At 38.9% G+C, this 13491-nt stretch overlaps 1 protein-coding gene across 1 annotated transcript; it reads left to right on the top strand.

The window, feature by feature from the left end:
• Nucleotides 1-189: 189 nt before the first annotated feature.
• On the top strand, nucleotides 190-5173 carry LOC102229896 (potassium channel subfamily K member 15-like). The gene is made up of 2 exons (XM_005812921.3): nucleotides 190-1751; nucleotides 1905-5173. Exons 1-2 carry the CDS (start codon nucleotides 1208-1210, stop codon nucleotides 2903-2905), a joined length of 1545 nt encoding a protein of 514 aa, XP_005812978.3. The 5' UTR covers nucleotides 190-1207; the 3' UTR covers nucleotides 2906-5173.
• The last annotated feature ends 8318 nt before the right edge of the window (nucleotides 5174-13491 follow it).

Below are 13491 nucleotides of genomic sequence, written 5' to 3'. Positions count from 1 at the left end.
TTTTTTTTAAGAACGTGATGCTATTTTTAAATAAAGGTTTTATCACTTCTTTTTTTTAATCAGTATAGTTAAACTGTTAGTATACTGCAGTGAAGAATTAATTTTATTGGCTATTTTTCCATTTTTCATTTAAAATCTGTTTGTATAAAATGCTTTAATTTAGTCATTTGATAATTAAAACCAGCAGCAATACCATTTAATTTAATTTTATTTGTCACAAGTCAAAAGCGTATTATTTTGAAGCTTTAATATAATTGGCTCGAAATATTAGCTTTCGATTTAGCTTTAAACTGGCTTAACATTTTGGTTTTACATACATCTGTATGGAAGTCCAAAAGTAACAAAATTAAATAAAAATTAAGTAATAATAAAGTACTATTTAAATGTGCCCTTCACCTACCCATAGGGTGGCTATCTCCAGCGGCCATTGGGCCACCAGAGGCAGGGTACAGAGTGGACACACACACACACACACACACACTGACACAAACTCTCTCTCCTGATGACAATCCAGAGTTACCAATGAATCTAAAAGTCATATGTTTGGATTAAAGGAGGAAGTCAGAGTACCAGTACAGATCCCATGACATGCACAAGGAGAACATACAAGCTCAATGCAGAAAAACCCCAGTGTGAGTAATTTAGAAAACGTCTTAATTAGTTTCTGTAATGCAAATATGTTATATTTTTCATTTAGCATGACAAAACGCCCCGCTTCAGCCACTGTCTTACCTCAAGCTCCTGTTGTCTCTTTAGAGATGTTAGAAACTGTTTATTATGCTTGATTAAACAATTTACACATGCAAAACTTTGCACCGCTACGATTTTATCTACCTTTATGTGTTACTCAAATAGAACCACTGAAATCTCAACTCACTGTAATATTAAGAAGAAAACAGGAGGGATCATTAAACGGTTGTTCCGGTTTTTAATGCTTTGCTTCCATTGTTTTCGGTTTAAGTTAATGTAAAGCATTGCGTCTGGTTTGTTTTGCCAATAATCTTGTCGTATTTATCTGAAAAAAGAAATAAAATGTTTACTATCATTGTTATTATAATTAGTGGGACATTGTGGCACTGTATATTTCAAAGTCTACAACTGACTGAAATCCGCAGGTTGCTGTCCGTGGTGCTGAAGCCTCTCCAAACACACACCTACATTAAAGACAGCCTTTCACTGGAGGTTGCTTTGCGCATGCGATGAAGTAATGCGGGGCCACTTGTTTAAACAGATGGCCACATCAAGAGCAGGTAGGCTGCATACGCATTTTTATACATACGCTGAAAACCGCTCAAACCGCACTTGCAGGCTTTATTTTCCTGCCTGCCTGCCCGCCTCCGCTGCTTTGGTTGAACGCAACAGGCTGCAGCACCGATGTGATGTCTGTACGCTGAAAAGCCGCACCACCTGTAACTGCAGCCTCCCCACCTCTCCTTCATCCTCCGGACTCCCCATGCCGACACCGAGGATGAAGAAGCAGAACGTCCGGACCCTCTCGCTCATCCTCTGCATGTTCTCCTACCTGCTGGTCGGCGCCGCGGTGTTTGACGCGCTGGAGTCCGAGTCGGAGAACTCCCGCAGGCGCATCTTGGAGCAGAAGCGCAGTGAGATGAAGAGGAAGTACCGCTTCTCCGAGGACGATTACCGCGAAATCGAGCGAGTGGTGCTGCAAGCGGAGCCCCACCGCGCCGGGAGGCAGTGGAAATTTGCTGGCTCCTTTTATTTTGCCATTACTGTCATCACGACCATAGGTAAGTTGAGGCGCAGCTTTTTTCTCCTTTCTTTGGAAGTAAGAATGTTTTACTTTCATTCAGCTGAATTTCAAAGAAATATTTACCTCATGTTGTATCTCCTAAGTGTTCCTTCAATATTGCCCTTTCTTCTGTTTACCTCTCTGCATTAAGGGTATGGACACGCTGCACCAGGAACAGATGCAGGAAAAGTCTTCTGCATGTTCTACGCTGTTCTTGGCATTCCTCTCACTCTTGTGATGTTCCAGAGCCTCGGAGAGAGAATGAACACGTTTGTCCGCTACCTCCTCCACAAAATGAAGCAGTGTCTGGGTTTCAGACGCACCGAGGTGTCCATGGAGAACATGGTCCTGGTGGGCTTCCTGTCCTGCATTGGAACACTGTGTGTGGGAGCCGCAGCCTTTTCCCACTTTGAGGGATGGAGCTTTTTCCATGCATACTACTACTGCTTCATTACTCTCACCACTATTGGCTTTGGGGACTTTGTGGCCCTGCAGAAGAAGGAGGACCTCCAGGAGAAAACGCCTTATGTCGCCTTCAGCTTCATGTACATATTGGTGGGGCTGACGGTAATCGGAGCTTTTCTCAATTTGGTGGTCCTGCGTTTCCTCACCATGAACACCGAGGATGAAAGACGGGATGCTCAGGAGAGAGCTTCGCTCAAGAGGGACAAGGGTCTTTTAGAGGGGTCCACCGGCCTCCGCATTGTAGGTGAACAGAGGGAGAGGACCAGCAGGGACAGCATGGTGCACGGCCGCAGCCACAGCACACTCTTCCTCCCCATGCAAGAGGGAACCAGTCGCACCAACCTCATCCCTTCCCCAGCTGAGGACACAGAGAGGCAGGAACGTCCCTGCAGGCACAGGCTGCATTTTCGGATCAAGCCAGGAAGACGGAGGGAGGAGACGAGCGTCAGCTCCCTCTGCTCCTCCTGTGTGTGTTACCGCTCAGAGGTTTGTGACGACCCTGTGGTGAACCACAGCAAACACCACAGAGGCCACGTTAACTCAGTTTACTACAACTCAGTCTCCTATAGGATCGAGGGCTGCTCGTCGAGATCCAAGGACAATACTGGACTCTCCTCCCCTGGAAGCACACTGTCGCCTGAGCACAGCTTCCAGGAGTTCAGTAGTTTAAGGAGGAAGTCGGTGTAAAGGGCATTATTGTAAGGGGGGAAAGTTTGCAACGACAGTAAGCTGTATTTAGCTGTATTTATTTGTTAGATTTTTTTTGCGCATGACAGAATTCTGTTTGTTGAATAAACTGTCTCTTGTAGCTACTGAAGCTGATTTTATTCATAAAGCAAGAATGTCTTTGCTCCTTGTTACTGTATAAATATATATATGTTGTGGGTTCTGCTGTTTTGCTTGCATGTAGCAATGCATGCTAAGGAGAATGTAAAGCACTCTATGTGAATGCAGGAGAGCTACATTTAAAGGTTTTTTTGTGCCACGTTTAACACAGAGATGAAGACTCAAATCTTTGACTTAAAGACTTTACATTCTTTGCAATAACTGAGGAATCTGTCGGTTTATTCAAAGAACAAATTTAGACCAAATCAGAACATTTCAAACTTCACAGCAAAGTCAAGAGCAGAACTCTGTTCTTAAGTGAAATGTTGACAAAACAAAAACAAAACACAACATTTCCACTTTTTCCTGGTTGTCACTAATGACAACCAGCTCAAATTTCTGATAAAAAAATTAATTATTTCCACACAATGTGTTGAGAACAAGCTGCAAAAACTCAACCATGTCATCCTTTCCTCACAGCTCCAGAAGCAAGAACAAATTTCTTGGTTTATGCAGAATATGTAACGATGACTTCAGACTCGACTTACACTCTAAGTTTGAGACTCGAGTCTCATGTAATGCAGGTGAACAGTTCACCTGTAGCTCATTTTAGTAGGTAACCAATAAGGCTACCTAGTAAAGTTTCAAGTTGGTCTGTTTTGGTTTCATGCTAAAACTGATCACCATTTAGTTCAGTAAGTAAGATGATAGCAGAGCTCTGATGCAACAGGGTTGCGTTCGATTAATTAATCAGGGATGCTTGCAGACTACAGACCATTAATGGCTCATAGCTACCGGTTCATATCTAATGTAGCATCATAGTAATGACTATATGGATGTCTCTCATTTTGAGTTGTGACTGGGTTATTTGAGGACACACTCAATTTACATCCAACGTCTTTTTAGATTGGTAACAGCATTAAAATAAAAAGTAGGGGTGGGCAGTTTTATCACAATATTTTGTACAACTGTGATTTTTTTTTTATCAATAAAAATGACAATAAGAACTATTACTTCAGTTTAACTTAATAGCTGTGACTGCATGACAGAGCAATTGTAGCTCCACAAACACAAATACTGCTCTTGAAGAACGCTGGTCACATAAAGGTCACGGTAACTGGTTTAACCATATTATCAATTTGATTATTGTTTATTGATCTGGACAATAAGGACAGTTTGGGTTCTTAAGCATCAATAATTCTAATTTATCATGACAGCGATAAATCAAAATCCTTATCATGAAAAGAAATTCATCAGGAGAATGATAAATGATACGATAAATTCCCACCTCTATTGAAAAGATTTGCACTGTCCTGTTCTTATTGAAAACACTTCCTTACTGATCGAATCAAAAACTAGTTGTAATCTATCTTTCATTGAGCAATTTCATATTTTAATTGGGAAGACATTTTGTGTCTCACAATTAAGGCTCATAATAATGAGTTATATCCATAACAGTAACTCTGTGGTTTCCCCCATGCATCCAGTGTGAGAACGTTCAGAGTACTTAGAGACTCATGACTTGACTTGAACTTGGAAAAAATGACTTGTGGACATCTTTTTAGTAAAAGGTTTAATAAAAGGAATGGGTATTTTGCTTACCAATGAAGAGACTTACAAACCCCCCGGAGGGCTCTTGCTTAAAGATAAGTCTTAAATTTTCCTGCCATAGAAAGATGATGTCATAATTCTAGTTTTATATTTAAAAAGCCTTAAAGAAGTTTGACCAAGCACATCAGATAAGTGACTATTTTACACAATGAGAATAATACGATATTTTATTACCTGACATTGGAGTGAGGCGGTGAACACTCCGATGAATAAAAAACTTCATGTTAGTAGTTGAACTAAAATGGATGTAGCTTGTAACATATATGTAGCAGGTTATTAAGGTCTGCAGAGGTTTTTATCTTCCCACGACTGAAGGTGTTATTGTAGTCCTGACTGAAGTTATTCTCTTCCAGTATTGTTTGACTAAACCAAATGAGCGTACCGTTGAATGTGGTTTGTTATTTAGCCTCTTTCTTATTGTACGTTGTTATATGATTTTTATTTAAATTTTTTTTTGAAGATTCTGTATTCATTTGTCTTCCCTTCAAATGTGTGTTTTTACTTTCAGAGAATAAAACCTTGTAACCATTAATCTGACCATCAGTTGAACTGACTTCAATTTCCTTAAAAGTATTTAATGTTCTTTTGTGTTACACTTTGGTTTAGATGGTCAGAAACCTGATACACATACCCCATTATGACCCAGATCGACAAAAAGACATTAAATTAAACTAAAATAACAGGGAGGCTCACAAAATAAAAGATTTATTGCAGTTATGAGAAACCCTTTGTTTGGATGGATGTCAAGAAATACTCGTTAAAGTAAATGATCCTAGTTCATGTTTGTAACCTTCACTGTAATTTTTTAATCTAGTTTCTTTTCTCCTAAAATCTAAGCATCAATGTCAAAAGAACAATTAGTAATTTTCAACTTTGATAATGATACATGCGCTACAAATACTAAACTCCCCAGTTTAGTATTTGTCTTGGAATGATTTATGTATGCTGCAGGAAGCAGTGAGAAAATGATGGACATACACGAGAGAAACACACGACAGTCTGGTAATTTAACAAGTTCTGGATCAACTCGAGTTAAAATAGAGTCGCAAAGTTTTATTTATCTTAGCTTTTTTCTTTTATTCTCCATTTAATTTTTAAATTTTAGCAGCTTTGTTTGTTCCGCCTTCATGCACCTGAGGTAGAGACCAGAATCCAACTTTTTCTGCAAGATAGTTTGTAGAACTTTTAACAATTTAGTATTAAGTCCAACTAAGAACCGACCAAAACATTTAGAGACCATCTGACAGTCTGAAGATGACCTTTCTGGTCAAACAGCAGCTGTGTCTCAAGATGTTCCCCTCTGACAGCATCAGAGTGTACAGTAACTGGAAGTGCAGAGGTCCAAATATGGTTTCCAAGCCCTTTTTCGGTTCAAGTTGACCAGAGCTGGTGGAGTAAATGTGACCCACTTAGAGTTCATTCTTTTTTTTCACCCCAAACATGGCCTTAAATTGATCCAGGTATTTGAAACTCAAAATTATGCAGACCACAGCTTTTACTTTGACATCAAAGACTTTTTGGGTGAAAAATGTCAAATTTTGTTGATCCTGATTGAGTTGTAAAAGCAACGAAAGGGTAAAATGTCAGAGGGAGCAAATAGTTTTTATAGACTCTGTATTGTGATTGAGTATTATTGCCTCTATTGGAAGTTACAGACAATTTTATTACGGCAAAACAAACAAGCCAATAAAGGGATCTAATCGACATTTGTATTATGACACTTTGAAAAATGTCACACTTAGCTGAATTATTGATGCGTGACCATTATACAGTAGGGCGCTTTCTGAACTAGGCAACAATTACACAAAGGATGTGGAACAGAAAAAAGAACCACAATGAGGGAGAATATTCTCTGAGACAAAGGCAGGAAACATTGTACACACTATTCCAGACATTAGCCTGAACAAGTTTTAGAAACTGACAGGACAACACTGAGCCAAGATGTTTCTGGAAAGATAAATGGACAGATAAAATAGATTTCTTTTTGAAGCAATGCATCACTCACGCCTTATGAAAGAGTACAATCAGTGCTGATCTGGACTGTTATTGTTAAGGATGAGTTGGTTTAGACATTAAGAGCTGAAGATGAAAAATTACCTCCTGGATGTGCTGCAAATTTGTCAAGAAAATAATTTATCTACCGGTGATGGTGAAATAGGACTGGACATTAAATTAATAGCAATATATATTGCAATAGATATGTGGTCGATATCAATATTAAAATAATAAGTGTGACAAAATATTCAATAATTTCACTATTGAAATGACTGAGCATTCTGGGGGATGTAGGCAGAGAAAAGACTTTAACTATTCAACCTTTCATAGCCAACTAGCTAGGTTGGTGGAATCAACTAACTCACTCACTCTTTGGTTACCTAGCAACAGGAAAGTTAAGGAGGGGTTGGTTACCTAGCAACAACCTGTTGAGTAACTTGCACAGCAGCAGTTTAAAGTTTTGCCACTGTGTCTCATAACTGCACAATGGTGTGAAATGAAAACTGTGGATATCACAGGAAAAGCCACTTCACCAATTTGGCAGTATTTCATATTTAAAAAAAAAAAAAGTGAAACATTTGATTCCACTAACTAATGTCCAACACAACCATCAGAAACCACCCAAATAGTGGAGAGCAAGAGATTTGTTAGAAAATATTAGTGAACAAACATCTTTCTGAAGGTTGAGGAACACAGCAGATCAGGGAAAACGTTGTGGAGAGTAAAGCAAGATTATGTTGTAAAACATTTTCTCAAGCTGTCAAAACCCAGCACTAGAGGAGCTGCAGAGATCCACAGCTCATGTGGGAGTATATGTTAACAGAATGTCCATTGGCTGTCCTGTAAAAAACCCCCAATAAATCTGACAACAAGTCTGACTTTTTTGGAAGAATGAGATAAAGAAAGTCATTGCTGAAAAAAGGACCCTTGTATGCGGTTGGCCACAAGACATGTAGGAGAAACAGCAAAAATATGGAAGCAGGTGCTGCATGGAGGTAATCAAAAGGGATCTGTAGTGGAAAAATGAGAGTTCACATCATCATCTGAACACAAACTATGGGACAAAACAATAGAGTAGCAGCGTGGGGATAATGTTCCGCAGCATCAATTGATGGAAAATTGAACTGGAGCAAAATACAAAACAATCCAGGAAGATAAGCTGTTAAAATCTGCAGCTCTCCTCCTGGAAAGTTTCCTCTACACATTTAAATACTTTATATAAAGGAATATACAAGATAGAATGATCTAGTCAAAGTACAGATCTCAATCTAGTTGAGAATGTGTGGCAAGACTTGACAAAAAATGTTTAGAGTCTCTTTATCCAATCTGACTGACTTATTTTCCAAAAACAAAGGGGTAATTTTTTTTACACCTAAACCTAAATACTTCCAGCTGTATTTGTGGCTAAGCGTGATTTTACAACATGCTTACTCAGATTAATCAATCTGAGTAAGTTGAGATACAGCTTAATTGTTCCAAAAGGCATAATCCTATTAATAAATAATAATAAACATCTTTTTTCTTTAGTTTAAGTATCATCTTGATATCAAATCTTGATACAAAAAGTACATTTAATGTATTAACATGTTGTTATTGTGATGGTTTCTATTCTCCAGAGTCAATGAGCCAGAAACTGCACCATGTGAATAAACAGACACACACAGGACAAACGACCATGAAGACACACACGCTCATTCACCTTTAAGAACAATTCAGAGATGGGATTAAATTAAGTCAAAAGGGCTTTATCTTATTCCCACTTCTAAGGTATAAAATATTCAACACTAAAATGGCAAAAACGAGAGAGAGATGAACCTTTACTTTCTTGGTTCTAACCATGACCATCCCTAACTTCCTCTTTTTTTTCTTTTTTTAAAAACCATAAAACAGAAGAACATAATGTAACATTTACTTTCTTCCATTTGCTACTTTTAATAGCTGGTTGCAATTTGAAAGGAAAAATGGCAATAAAATGGTTACACAACTGTCTCTAAGCATCCATTTCAAACCATCTGCTGGTTTGCTTGAAAAGCCATCTACTTTACACAAATGTAAAAATGACTGGGTAATAGCGTCAGAAATGGTGATTGGATATTAAATACCATCTGCTGAGGCTGCATGTGGGTGCACATGGTGAAATTCACTCCGCTCTCTCTTCGCCACATTAGTGTATCTTCCTTAACTTCAAGTGAGATGGAGCTACATTTTGTCCTGTTCTCACTACAAGGCACACGGGATTATAATCTACTTTTTAAAAAATCATTATAGGGAAAAGAAAAGTTCAATAACTTAGACAAGAGGGCCCTCTGTAGGTGATAAAAAAATGCTTTTTTCCTAAAACCAATTTTAAAACCAAATAATGGTTTGGCCTCTAGAGGGCAGACTGCGGCCATGCAACAGCTTGCTGAAACACATACAGGAAAAATATGTTTTTCTAACATATCCTGACAGAAAAGATAGTTAAGAAATTAATGGCGTGTAAAAATGTGAACAATATAACTTTATTTCGTAATTTAAAAAAAAAAATTTAATCATGGACACCTTCAGTGGAGCAACATAGGAGTAAGCCTTTATTCCACACAAGCAAATGCTGAGAGCTTTGAGTAAAAAATTAGCAAAATGCTGAAATTCAGATGCTGATACTGAACACAAACGATGTGGGTCTCATAGAGATTTTTTTTAAAAAGAAGAAAAAAAACCCCGTCATGCCCTGCTAAACATATGAGACCTCAGCATTGGTCACTTTGCTTGCAAGATGAAAACCGAAGTCACATTGTACAAACACATCTTTCACACAGACAAGGTAATAACACTGCAGCCTAGAGAAGAAGAAAAAACCTAGTGGTAGAAAAGAGAAACCCATTAGAGGTAAGCATCACAAGTGCTAACATGACTGATGTCAGTGCAAATATCTGACCTATAAAAACATTAAAAGAAAAAAACATGAAGCTTTCATGACAGGAATAGACAACTTTTTCAATAAGCTTTCAGTCATTACACATCCACATCCAACAATCCTTTTTACTATTAGAGGTATAAATGTTATCCTTTCACAACAAATACACAATGGTAATGGGATTCATCAGGAGCCATCTCAACAGGACTGGAATGCTTTATGCTCAGTGTTATGCAGAGGTATGTTAACAACTGACATTTTTATCAATACTCAAAATGCCTCTTTGGTAGACCTGATACTTTGGGTGGTAAACAGAATTCAGGCCTGTTATCCTAATACCCCTGTTACACTGTGTTTCCATGGTGCTCAAATATATGCAGCTTTAAATGAATAACATTCCAGCATGGCTTCTTTGCATCTGATACCATTGCATACACAATTTGAGCTCCATCTAAGATTGGTTGGCCACAGATAATTTTCAACATGTTTAAAAATTCTTTTGCATAATCCTCACTTCTTATGGCATTCTACACATAAAGCCCCATACGTAAAAATGTATGCAAATACTTGGAAAAAGAATTAGGAAGGACAAGGAAATGCTGCTACTTACACAACGCTTCATGACTGCATGCTAAAGGTTTTTTCTGTCTTGTCTACCTGGACAGTTGAATGTATTTTCTGATGAACCCAGTTCATTTATGATAGTTTGACCTCTTGTGGTTATTTATAGATTACATATAAAGCATTTAAATTTCAGTCTAATTTCAATCTTTTCTTTTCTCGGGATCTTGTTCACGAATGGGGGAAGAAGGGAGCGGGAGTACGACAGACGGATTGGCGCAGCGTCTGCCGTCAAGCGGGCGCTGTACCGGTCCGTCGTGGTGAAGAAAGAGCTGAGCCAAAAAGCAAAGCTCTCGATTTACCAGTCGATCTACGTTCCCACCCTCATCTATGGTCATGAGCTTTGGGTCATGACCGAAAGAACGAGATTGTGGATAAAAGCGGCCAAAATGGGTTTTCTCCGTAGGGTGGCTGGGCTCTCCCTTAGAGATAGGGTGAGAAGCTCAGTCATCCGGGAGGGACTCAGAGTAGAGCCGCTGCTCCTTCACATCGAGAGGAGCCAGTTGAGGTGGCTCGGGCATCTGGTCAGGATGCCTCCTGGACGCCTCCCTGGTGAGGTGTTCCGGGCACGTCCCACCGGGAGGAGGCCCCGGGGAAGACCCAGGACACGCTGGAGGAACTATGTCTCTCAGCTGGCCTGGGAACGCCTTGTGATTCCCCCGGAAGAGCTAGAAGAAGTGGCCGGGGAGAGGGAAGTCTGGGCCTCCCTTCTGAAGCTGCTACCCCTGCGACCCGACCTCGGATAAGCGGAAGAAGATGGATGGATGTAATGAGACTTCTATGTGAACGGTTTATGTCCCCAAAGAGACCCGCATGCGCAGTAGCAAACTGTTGACGTCACTCAGCAGCGCACTATTCACAAAAATAACACCCATAGTCACCGTCTGTGGATCGCTTTTAAAGTTTATTCAGCAGAGGGAGCTGACAGAGTCGTCACAAGGTTACAACAACACAAAGGATGCTAAAAAATAGAAAAGCACAAGTAATAGCAACCGTGTGTTTTGGAGCAACCAAAGCATGAAAACAGCTTGACAGCACTTTTATAAAAACTACTACATAGCTGTGATTGAAAGTCCATATTTAGCCTCACTGAATTGATGGACTGTCTGATAAAATTACTCAAAAATGCATTTCTCATTTACGGGCATGTTGCTGTAATTTGATTACAGGATCAATACCTGTCAAATCAACATTTGCAAACATAATTTCTAATAAAAATTAGGCAGCAGTGTTTATACTAAATACATTGATTCAAGCATCACATTATCAGGACCAAACTGCTTAAATAGTATAAAAAGAAGCACTGACATGATATTCAGAACATGATTTATTTTATGATGAAAAATACCAGCAAACTTTTCGAACATAAGAGCTAAAACAGTCTCAAAATAACATAGACATAGAGTAGCCACTTCACATGTTAATCTCATTTGGATGTCCTTGGTTAAGAAATCCAGGTTAAGTAGCATGAATTTTAATATTACTGATCTCTCTACTGATTAATTTTCTAAACCCATATTTACTTCACTTATTTATTTATTGTCTTCTTTTTCAAACAATAAACGTAACCTTGACTAAAGCCAAGTGAAAGCGATTTAAAATTATCACTCAAACCTGTAACATGCGAATAAGATAAACCCAGGAAAATTACCTCAGTGACCCCAAACTCCCTTCATCTTTTGCAGCTATTTTATGATCCGCCCAAACAATTTCAGGTTGTGCTAGACTCTCTGTGCCTGAGGACACGGATCAAAGTAAGGTGCGACTGAGCATCTACGGCTAAAGTGAATGATCTCGAAAGGGATAATCAAATAGAGACTCATCAAACAAAATGTAAGATGGTGCTTGTAGCATGTTGAGAGATAATTGAGCTCCTCTGAGGGTTTCTGCAAATTGATTTAAATTTAAAATTGTAGTGTGTTGCAAAGTAACACGATGCATCCTTTTAGTCACCTTCAGTCTGTCTTCTCCCGGTAGAGAACAGGAACACAGTGATCATCCTCCGGTGCGGGGGATGTCTTTGCCATGTTATATTTTAGAAAATGAGTCTCAAGATGAAGCTTGTATTCTCTTTAAATGTCATCTTTAGTGATAAAGATTATGGGTCAGATTTAAAACGTCCATCACATTTACATGCTGAGGAGTGCATGTTATTACAGATCAGAATCTTTAAATCAAACCCTTATGGGCGATTATTCTGCATACTCCTGCCTAGTTATTGAGCATGAGATATGACAGTGATGACCAGGATAAGATGTTTGAACTGATTCTTGTCAATTCTGACCCAAAGAACAGTTCACAACACAGGAAGTAAAGGGTGTTTATTGACAATAAATGGATGAATAATAATGTTGAAACAGGAAGTGAGGTTTCACCCTGTTGAGTTGGGTTGCTAGAGCCAACAGACTTAAAATACATCAGCTTTGGAAACGTATAGGAGATTTTGCTAAGAGAACAGAGAAGATAGGGTTTTCTGTTTACTGGGGATTGTTTCGCCCACAGGACTGTAAAGATATAGAGACTCTATATGAAGGGAGCTGGGAGTGATGACAGGAAATTAATTGGAGACATGTTAAGCGGCCTCAAACGCTCTGAGCAGCTTCATTGACTGACATATGGAAATCAGAATCCCAGGACATAAGTGGGTTTCAGAACCAGAGGCTCTGAGAGGTCAGGAGAAAGAAAAAGGTTGGGTACATAATCAGAGACAAGGACATGGACAGGAAGAGAAGAGAAGAGAAGAGAAGAGAAGAGAAGAGAAGAGAAGAGAAGAGAAGAGAAGAGAAGAGAAGAGAAGAGAAGAGAAGAGAAGAGAAGAGAAGAGAAGAGAAGAGAAGAGAAGAGAAGAGAAGAGAAGAGAAGAGAAGAGAAGAGAAGAGAAGATTGCTTTCTGTTTAGTTTAGCTTATTAAAAGGCATGATGCACATTTTTAAGAACTTTTGTAAATTTACAAAATTTGTTTCAAAGGTAGTCCTTGGATAGATGCTTGCAAGAAGTCAGTGCATAAAAATCTGTTTATGTGGCATAAACAAATCTCTCAAAGTGGTTCTCAAAAAAATCAAACCCAATAGAGCGTACAACAAGTTACAATGCACGAAACAGAAAAAACCCTGCAATTAAGGTCATGTTTTGCTAAAAGCTTCTGAAATGAAAACATCTTCAGCTGTTTTGCAAATTATCCACAGAGTTCAAACTGAAGAAATATGAAGGCATTCTGAATCGGAAAGATAGAGACTCTATATGAAAAGACTCAATCGATGTAAAAACTGTCAATGTGTCTACTGAGCCATGTTTAGGTTTCTGACCCGCATGCAGAGAAAACTCA

The sequence above is a fragment of the Xiphophorus maculatus genome, chromosome 1 (assembly GCF_002775205.1).
Source record: "Xiphophorus maculatus strain JP 163 A chromosome 1, X_maculatus-5.0-male, whole genome shotgun sequence".
Taxonomy (NCBI): Eukaryota; Metazoa; Chordata; class Actinopteri; order Cyprinodontiformes; family Poeciliidae; genus Xiphophorus; species Xiphophorus maculatus.
Note: the sequence above shows the minus strand (reverse complement) of the source record. Positions and strands in the feature narration are given on the sequence as shown.